Consider the following 10075-nt stretch of genomic DNA (forward strand, 5'->3'; position numbering starts at 1 on the left):
GACTGGGCATGCTCAGAGAAGAAAAACACACGAAAAGTAGACCAGAACATGACATCACTTCTGCAGTTGGTTGTTGTTGGCCGACAAAATTCGTGTGCAGTCTAGAGCACATTTCAACCAACACAACAACACTGGACAAAAGACGGCCGATCGGTCGGCCAACAATCGGTGCGTGTGTACGAGGCTTTACCCTTCCTGTAATGCTAAAGCTATTCCTAACACTTACCCCTCCTGTAATCCTAACACCAACCTTCCCAACAGTCCTAACAATAACTCTCCCTGAAATCCTAACACTAACTTTACATGACATTATCAAACTAACCCCAACACTAACCCTCCCTCTATCCCGAACACTAACCCTTCCTGTAATGCTCAAGCTATTCCTAACACTTACCCTTCCTGTAATCCTAACACCAACGTTCCCAACAGTCCTAACAATAACTCTCCCTGAAATCCTAACACTAACTTTCCATGACATTATCATACTAACCCCAACTCTAACCCTCCCTTTATCCCTAACACTAACCCTTCCTGTAATCCTAAAGCTATTCCTAACACTAACCCTTCATGTAATCCTAACACCAACCTTCCCAACAGTTCTAACAATAACTCTCCCTGAAATCCTAACACTAACTTTCCATGATGTTATCATACTAACCCCAACACTAACCCTCACTCTATCCCTAACACTAACCCTTCCTGTAATCCTAAAGCTATTCCTAACACTTACCCTCCCTGTAATCCTAACACCAACTTTCCCAACAGTTCTAACAATATCTCTCCCTGAAATCCTAACACTAACTTTCCATGATGTTATCATACTAACCCTTCCTCTATCCCTAACACTAACCCTCCCTGTAATCAGTAATCCTAACACGAACCTTCCTTGTAATCATAACACTAACCTTCTATGAAAATGATCACACTAACCCACCCTCTATCCCTAATACTAACCCTCCCTCTATCCCTAATACTAACCCTCCCTCTATCCCTAATACTAACCCTCCCTATAATCCTAAAAAAAAAAAAAAGAAAAATTGGGGAAGAACAGTTGAGCTAACCCTTGTGTGCCATAATCCTAACTGTAAGCAAAAACAAGAAAAAGTTGGTACAACAATGGTTGCCCAACAGGAAATTGCGAACTTTAAAGGCACATACTGAACAGGCAAAAATTGTTTGATTAAAAACATTTATATTTTATTAAACACAATAATAATTTAATTATAAAATGTGTTTAATAAAATATAAACGTTTTTAATCAAACAAGTTTTGCCTGTTCAGTATGTGCCTTTAAAGTCCGCAATTTCCTGTTGGGCAACCATTGTTGTACCAACTTTTTCTTGTTTTTCCCTATAATCCTAATGCTAAAGCTAATCCTAAAACTAACCTTCCAAGAAATTATCACACTAACCCTGCCTCTATTCCTAATATTAGCCCTTCCTGTAATCCAAATGCTAAAGCTTTACCTAACACTTACCCTCCCTGTAATCCGAACACTAACCTTCCTTGTAATCATAACACTAACCTTCCATGAAATTATCACACTAATCCCAACACTAACCCACCCTCTATCCCTAATACTAACCCTCCTTGTAATCCTAATGCTAAAGTTTATCCTAAAAAAAACGGAGTGGCCAGTAACTTGTTGGGTGGTCCAGTACCATTTCTGGAACGGTTTCCCCACCAACCCCTGAAGAATGATGAGTCCCAGAAACTGCCATATGTCCTCTTTCGTCACCGATTCCCACTTTCTGCTTTTAGAAAATCTGGCTTGCAGCGTAGCGGATTGCTGCTCTTGGTAACGATTCCTCTCCGTGAGAATTTTTTCAATTACCTCCTCAGTGGGGAATAATTGCAGGTATGCCAGAGGGTTGTCACGCTCGACATCTACCTTCATCCCAGGTGATCCAGTGCACGAGAATCTTGGGGGCGCTACCTCGTCCGCATCGCAGTCAATAGCGCACCAAGTGCGCACATCGCTGAGGTCAGGTGCAGGATCATTGCCGTTGTCACTTGCCAGATCAGTGTCAGTGTCAGACGACAAATCACCCCACGACTCGCTATCGCTCAGTTCTGCGAGCACCTCCGTGTCGCTGTCTCTGCCGCTGCCATTCAACTGGTCCAAAAGCACTTTAGTAAAGTGGCGCTTTTTTGACGCCATGTTATATTTTTTTTTGGGCACAAATGACAGTATAATGTCAGGCAAGGGGCACTGTAATGTATCTAATGTCAGATCTGAGGTAATCTGAGGTAATATAGTGTAATCCTCTCAGGTTACATTGTATCACCTATTTTATTTATTTTTACACTTTTGAAATTCCTGCCCAGTTCCACTCCCGTGTGCCACCTCTGCTCGCAGGGAACGGAACCAGGAAGTCAGACGCTGGTCAGCCGGCGATCAGAGCGAAGGACATCGCTGGATCGCCGGGACAAGGTAAGTGGACTTCACTGGCAGCTAAGGGGGCTCCGCTTGCACTCTGCAATGCTACCCAGAGCGTGACTCGGGGTTACCGCTCCCGACAGTAAAAGTGAAATGGATTTAGAGTTACATACTGTAAAGTTTGCAGTGCAACTTACTGCTCTACATAAACAGCCCTTAGAGAGAAAAGGAGGCTTTTTAAATATGTTCAATTCTGATAATCTGGAATTTTGGCATATTTATCCACGCAAGTCCTTAAAATACTTTTATATAATCCAGTTAATGAACAATATGTAATTTGTATAAAGTGGCTCTTCAATGGCAAAACAAAACACAAGAAGGGATAGTGACCTCCGTTTCACAGCTATAGTGCGATACAGTTCCCCTTACAATGGTCTGTGTGCTCAGACACAGCAAAAAAAGCTAAATAAGGACAATATTAATCCTTCATATGTAAGAGTTGTGATAGACCCAGCCAGGACATGGGCTTTTGGAGGGGACTTAAGGGTGGACTCCTTCCTACTGACTACAGACCCTGGCATTTAAGAAAACACTACTCTTTGGATGGTGTGTGCCTGGGGGACCCTTGGAGTGGTCTTGTTTGGATTCAAGTCCATATCTCCCCAAAACACACAGACTATGGGAACTGGAGGTTCGATATACCTATTTGGGGCCTATATGCCTCAAACCAGCAATGACTGTAGATGTTAATGTATTCAGCTAAAACCACTGGGGTCATTTGCCATAATGTGTTTAATGTAAGTAGGTCTCTCCCATAGTGTGCCTCCTAAGTGTCTTCCTCCCATTGTTAATTGGATCCCCAATTATTTCTGTTTGTCTTCTCATCTATCTGTTTATACTTGTGATAATGTGTATTGTACAGTACTTTGTATTCAGGGTTGTAGGTGGCCAATGGTCTGGTAACCTAGGTTTCTTTAAGTGCCTAGTTAATTAGATCATCTTTACTGTTTGCATTATGTGTTTTTTAGGCACAGACCAGGGGCAGGATGGGGGAGGGGGAATTTCTCCAACGGTCCTTCCTGCTGGTAAGGCTGTCTACGTGTCCAGTTACTGATTTGAATATTTGTTTAAAGGTTTGAATGTACCTCATGTTACTGGATGTACAGTTTACCCTGCCCTGTGTCCGAAGGGGGGGGGGGGGGATTGTTCTAAAGTGTATAGCTCTTCGTACCTGTGTTTAAATAAAAAAGTCTTATGTTTTTCACCACCCTACACTGTGTCCTGACTAGAGACTGGGTGGGCTGCGGGATTTTGGATCATTTTGTTACCGGGCAAGGAAAGCTTATACGATGGACATACTACTCTTGAGTACAGGGCTTGTCATATTGGTGGCAAGCAGTGGCATAGTGCTTCCTTGCTGTGAACACATTCAAAACCTCCACCTGGATCTGAGGTCCCGTTAGCAAAAGAGAAGAGGTACAGATACCAGCTGCCATGGAAGAGGAATTCTAAAAGAGAGTGCAAGAGATGCAGATGAAGTACGGAGGACCAGTGCTAAAGCAGGTCCTGCTGGGATGGTATGACAGGGGACCCTGACATTGGGAGCATTCTGGAGTGGCAGTTGGAGGAAATCATGGATTACAGAAAACAGATGCTGAACATCTAGGAAACGCGCTGGGCACTGGAAGATATGTTTCTGGCCGTTTAGGAATGGGAGCTAGAGATTGCCTACAGATGGCTGCTGCGGGGCTGCCTTTGCCTGGGACTACCCAGAAGTACCAGCCAACATTCCTGAAATCCCAGATAAAGTGTCGGTAATGGGGCAGAGTAACAGTGTGCATTGTTCACCTCAAGCTATGGAAGCGAAGCTCTTATGGTGGATGTAGCAAGTTTTGACTCATCTTGACGAACCTGTTTCTGCACAGGAAGAGCTTGGATGGAGGAATGTGTCTTTCCAGAAGCTGGATAAGGGTACGGGAGATGGAGCTGTAGGCTCATCTCCCCAGCTGCAGTTTAAGGACCCAGGAGAAGAAGAAGTCGCCCTCACTCCCCAGCCACAGATCACAGAAAGCATGGATTTAATTGACTTTTCATTGAAGGATGTAACACTTAATGAGATTCCAACTGATGTTATGAGAACAGAGCAGAGCTCTGCTAGCCTCTACCCAGCACCGGTAACATCTTCTGGGTTTCAGGGACAGGAGATGGTGAACCTCTATCCCCAGACACCAGTTCCAGAGACTGGGGATTTAATAGAATTTTCTGCTAAGGAAGAACAACCCAGTGAACCTCCAGCAGAAGAGCTGGCATCAAGGCATAACGCTGCTGAACTTTACTTGCAACAATTGGTGGCCAGACTTTTTGGCAAGGCCACCACCTTTTCAGTTTACTTCCAGCGAAACAGCTGGCATCAGGGCAGAACATTTATGAGCTCTGCCCAGCACCAACAGCAGTTTCAGATTTCCTAAGAGATGAGCCAGTCGCCCTTTCTCCCACACCACTGACAGAGACATGAGATTTTCTGACAGCAGCATTTGAGGAGTTACAGTAAAAATTTTTCCAGCTGAAGCGCTGGCAACCAGAAAGAGGGTCTAAGACCTCTGCCCCTCACCCGCGGCAGTTCATCCTCTGTGTGCCATCCTATAGTTGCCATGTACATCCTCTGTGTGCCATCCTATAGTTGCCATGTACATCCTCTTTCTGTGCCATCCTATACCTGCCATGTACATCCTCTGTCTGTGCCATCCTATACCTGCCATGTACATCCTCTGTGTGCCATCCTCTGTGTGCCATCCTATACTTGCCATGTACATCCTCTGTCTGTTCCATCCTATACCTGCCATGTACATCCTCTGTCTGTGCTATTCTTTACCTGCCATGTACATCCTCTGTGTGCCATCCTATACTTGCCATGTACATCCTCTGTCTGTGCCATCTTATACCTGCCATGTACATCCTCTGTCTGTGCCATCCTTTACCTGCCATGTACATCCTCTGTGTGCCATCCTATACCTGCCATGTACATCATCTGTCTGTGCCATCCTTTACATGCCATGTACATCCTCTTTGTGTCATCCTGTGTGCCATCCTATATCTGTCCTGTACATCCTCTGTGCCATCCCATACCTGCCATGTACATACTCTGTCTATGCCATCCCATACCTGCCATGTACATCCTCTGTGTCATCCCATACCTGCCATGTACATCCTCTGTGTGCTATCCTATATCTGTCCTGTACATCCTCTGTGTGCCATCCTATACCGGTCATGTACATCCTCTTGTGTGCCATTCTATACCTCCCATGTACATTCTGTGCCATGTGCCCTCCTGTACCTGTCCTGGAAGTCATCTCACTGTGCCATCCTATATCTGCCATGTACATCCTCTGTGTGCTTCTCTCTCTCTTTCTCTCTCTCTCTCGTTGTGTTAATGTTTAAACACTGATTTTGTTGGAGGTACCAATAAATATCGCCTTATCGATAATTTGCATTTTTATTCTCGTGGGTGATTGTGTAGGCGGGGCCCCAGTGCACTGCATTACCGGGGGCCTATAAGCAGCATTTGAAAAAGAGAAAAACAACGTATTATTTAATATCACTTTAAGATGAGTAGCTCATATATACAAATAAAGATATACCTCTACCGAAAAGCTATCCTTTGTACTGTATAATTCCGTCACAATCTGAGCCTGTGATTGGTCAAACACGGTAAGCCGCACCCCTGTGACACGGAACTCCTTCTCAGCCAGCTTCTCTAGCCCCTGGATAAATGCTGGTGAAGACCCCTGCAGCGCCCCGGCAGGGAAAAGCAGGCACGTTGTCTGGCACAAGGCACTGGTGAACAGAAAACCTAGAAAGCAAACAAAACATTATTCCAGCCACCTAATCGCATATCAGAATTAGAAGTGAATACTACCTCTTAACGCATCATTTTAATGTCATTGTTCTATAATTATTCTAATTGAGTTGAAAATACAGAGTGGATGTGATATCTGACAAAGAGATGGTGTCACAGCATCTGCCTGTCACATGTAATTTATAGAATAATTTAAGAATGTAGCTTCTTGATTAATTTATGTTAAATATTGACAAGATCGAATAATTATTATGTAGAGAATAACACAGTGTGGGCACAACAATTAGATACAGACTGAAACAACATTGCACTTGAATGACACTTCTACTCTACAAGAATTGAGGCTCCTACATGTGTCACTAAAAGAGACCCTGTCGCTAGACCATTCATTTCAACAAAACTCTACCCATAGGATTATATGTCGACTTGAGCATATTTATGCATGTTATATAAACGTAAAAGCCTCCCTTGCATATACATCCAAAAGCTGACATTTGAAATGTGAGGACAAATCCAGCTGTCACTCAATAACTCTATAGAATTCCCCTTTACTCCTCCCCGACAGTTACATAAAAGGATATGTAGGGAGGTAAGGGGAGGGGGGCAGAGGAGCTGGGTCAGCATAGAGAATATTTAGACACACCCAGGAGAGGGTTATGACATGTAGGAGGGAGGGAGCTCTGATAGCAATTGACTCCTCCTGGAGTAATTACATTTGCTAGCAAGTTTGAAGTCACATTGCAAGTCAACAAAAAAAAATATTTATGGAAAGAAAATAGCATTGCAAATAAGCATGACCTTTCTGTGATTTTACCTGCATTTTTAAAGCTAGTGACAGGGTCTCTTTCAAGGGCTATTTTAATGAGAGTGTTTTTAAGCCAATGTTCTATGCATGTTTTATCATGTCTGCAATCTTTGTACAAAAAAAAAAAAAGTAGGACTGTATGACTAAGCTCTATATGAGTTGAATGTTGTCGCGAACCGGCAGGACTGGTGGTGGATCCTCTGGACCAGAGAGGCGATGGCGCGGGTTGTACTAGAGGACCGGTTCTAAGCAGTTACTGGTCTTCACCAGAGCCCGCCGCAAAGCGGGATGGATTTGCTGCGGCGGTAACTACAAGGTCATGTCCCCTAGTAACAACTCGACCTCTCTGGCAGCTGATATGGCGTGGTACACAGGGAGTAGGCAAGAGCGTAGTCGAACGTAGCAGAGGTCAGGGCAAGCGGCAAAGGTTCAAAGGCGAGTAGTCGGTAGCAACGGGTTCGGTAACAGGCAAGACAAACTAACACAGTAGGGAACGCTTTCTCAGAGGCACAAGGCACAAAGATCTGGCAGGAAGCTGTGGGAGGAGAAGGTATTTATGGGCAGTGCACAGGTGAAGCCTAATTAAGTCAGCACTGCCTCTCACAAACCTTAACCCTTAATAACCACTTTGGCCAGGCATCAATCACTGGTGCACTGGCCCTTTGAATCGAAGAGTCCCGGCGCGCGCGCGCCCTAGAGAGCGGGGACGCACACGCCGAGACGCTGGAGTGCTGCCTGGGGGCAAACGCTGTGAGCGCTCCGAGGCCAGCAGGGGGCCCGGAGCGCTCAGCGTAACAAACGTGTTAAAAGGAGAAGCTCCTGACCAGGTGGTACTATACCCCGGTTAAGCTCCGCAGGATGTTTCCTGACTGCTCAGATCTCTGCTGGCATTGTGGAGAAGAGGTGGGTTCCCTTCTCCACATTTTCTGGTCCTGTAGTAAGCTACAATCCTTCTGGCAGGAGGTCCTCCGCATTGCTCAAAAATTTACGGATCATACCCTAACTCTGGACCCGGCTCTCTTCCTCCTACACCACCACGGCTATTCAAGGGCACCCTATCAGAAGTCGATCCTGCCACTCCTACTTACGGCAGCCAAGAGCTGCATTCCCCTGCTTTGGAAGCAGTCCCATCTTCCTACGGTTGCAATGTGGCTACATAAAGTAGCGTTCATTAATGAAATGGAAGACTTGACAGCGGCCGAACGTGGTACCAGGGATACGTTTCTTAAAGGCTGGTTCTACTGGCATGAATTCAGTGCTTCCGCAGCATACAAAGATCTAGTTGCCTGAATGACTTGCTCACTGTAGGTGGCCCTCTCCCCTCACCCCCACCGGCACACCTATTCCCTTCCTTCTCACCCCCCCCTTTTTTTTTTCTCTCTCTCTTCTCTCCCTTCCATTTTTTTCCCCTCTCCCCCTATTTCTCTTTCTTGTGTGGTTCTTCCTGATCTTATTCCTTTCCTACTATATATGCCTTCTCCTAAAATCTTTCCCATTTCCTTACGGCATACGCATCATGGCCTCTTTTTGGGGTCTGTTGGGGTGGCTGGTCCCGTGGGATGCCCTCCTCGCTCCTGTATACCGGCCATATGACAGATGCCGGTGGGGGTGGAGTTCTTCCCTTGGGGCCTGTTATCCTGCAGATACTTATAATAACTGTGTATCGTCTTGTAATGCATACTGTTATATCCACATAATTCCTGTTTTCTGCTCCGATGCTTCCTTGATGTTTGGATGTATCTCGACTCACTGTTCTTGTTGCTTATGTATGCCTTTTTTATCCTTAATAAATATGGAATTTGGCAAAAAAGGAGGAGCTCTAGGGGGGTCACAAATGGCTTCCGGATGTATAACGTTTATAGTTTTGGTGGACAGCGTTCACTTTTTTGAAAATGTGCTATGCGACCAAAATTCACTCTTACACTGACTCCAAAGCATTTTGGATGAAAGTTTACCTAAAGAAATTATATACAGTTTAATAAAATTGATTTTGGGAAAAATGCTATCAAAATACTTTGAAGCAGATGAGACAGCAAATTTTAGCAAAGTTTTACTGCGTATCGTTAATTACAATGTGTGTTATAACACTTGTCATTCGAGCATTCATTTCTTTTAATAGGTGTTGCAAGGTTTTTAATGCATAGAAGCCAGCAAAGGAGTCCTAAAGCCAGGGCTTTTTTTCTCAGAAAAAAGGTGCAGGAACTCAACACGACCCCCCCAAAACCCCCTCCCCAATCTGGTCAAAAATTCACTAACAGTGAGAGGGTCTTAAAGGGGCATCAAATACCAGGAGTGCATTATATACAGAGTGCAGAGTTCAGGGGTGTGCTAGGTGCAGAGTTCGGGAGTGTGCTATGTATACAGTGTAGGGTTCAGGGGTGCACTACACAGAGTGCAGAGTTCAGCCTTCTACCACAGCTGCTTAGCTCGGCACCCCCCATCCACATCTCACTTTAATCCCTCTTCTTCTCTAGTACCTCCCCTCACACTGTAGATTGATTTGCCTCTCTCACTTGCAGGGAGATCATCCAGTGGGGGAGTCAGCATTCACACTGCACCCCGGCATCTCCTTTGTCCCCATACTGCACTTGGAAAACACAGGAAGCCAGACCTCTGTGTTTATAAGTGATAGCGATGAGCAGGGAGCCTGAGCCAAAGGTGGGTTCCAACAAGTTCCAGCTGAAAAAAACCCTGCGCTATTATTTATAAAAAAATACACTAACATAAAACTAAAATAATAAAACCTGCGAAAGAGCAGCTATCACTCCACAGTGCAATCACCACACTAATATCAATAAATGTATAGAAAGTACTACCAATAATTCCTACTTACTACTATAAATAAATGTGTACCTGTATACCTACTAACAGAGAGGAACTCCTTAAAGAAGAGGTCCAGCTCCACCATGAAAAAATTTAAAGTCAGCAGCTACAACTACTGTTATTGGGACACTTACCTGTCCTGGAATCCAGAAATGTCGGCACCCCAGCCGATGTTTCCATCGGCTCTTAGGTGCTGCGGCTGCCATTGCCT

General features: G+C 44.8%; 1 protein-coding gene across 1 annotated transcript in view; it reads right to left on the reverse strand.

Moving 5' to 3' along the window:
- LOC309558919 (dynein axonemal assembly factor 8-like) overlaps window positions 1–10075 on the reverse strand; it is a 211969-nt gene that overhangs the window by 22126 nt on the left and 179768 nt on the right. Inside the window, exon 28 of the mRNA XM_082262014.1 lies at window positions 6019–6230. Within this exon, the coding sequence (XP_082118140.1) occupies window positions 6019–6230 (212 nt within the window). The remainder of the gene's footprint in view (window positions 1–6018; window positions 6231–10075) is intronic.

Source organism: Pelophylax lessonae, assembly GCF_965119305.1.
Source record: "Pelophylax lessonae genome assembly, chromosome: 6".
NCBI lineage: Eukaryota > Metazoa > Chordata > Amphibia > Anura > Ranidae > Pelophylax > Pelophylax lessonae.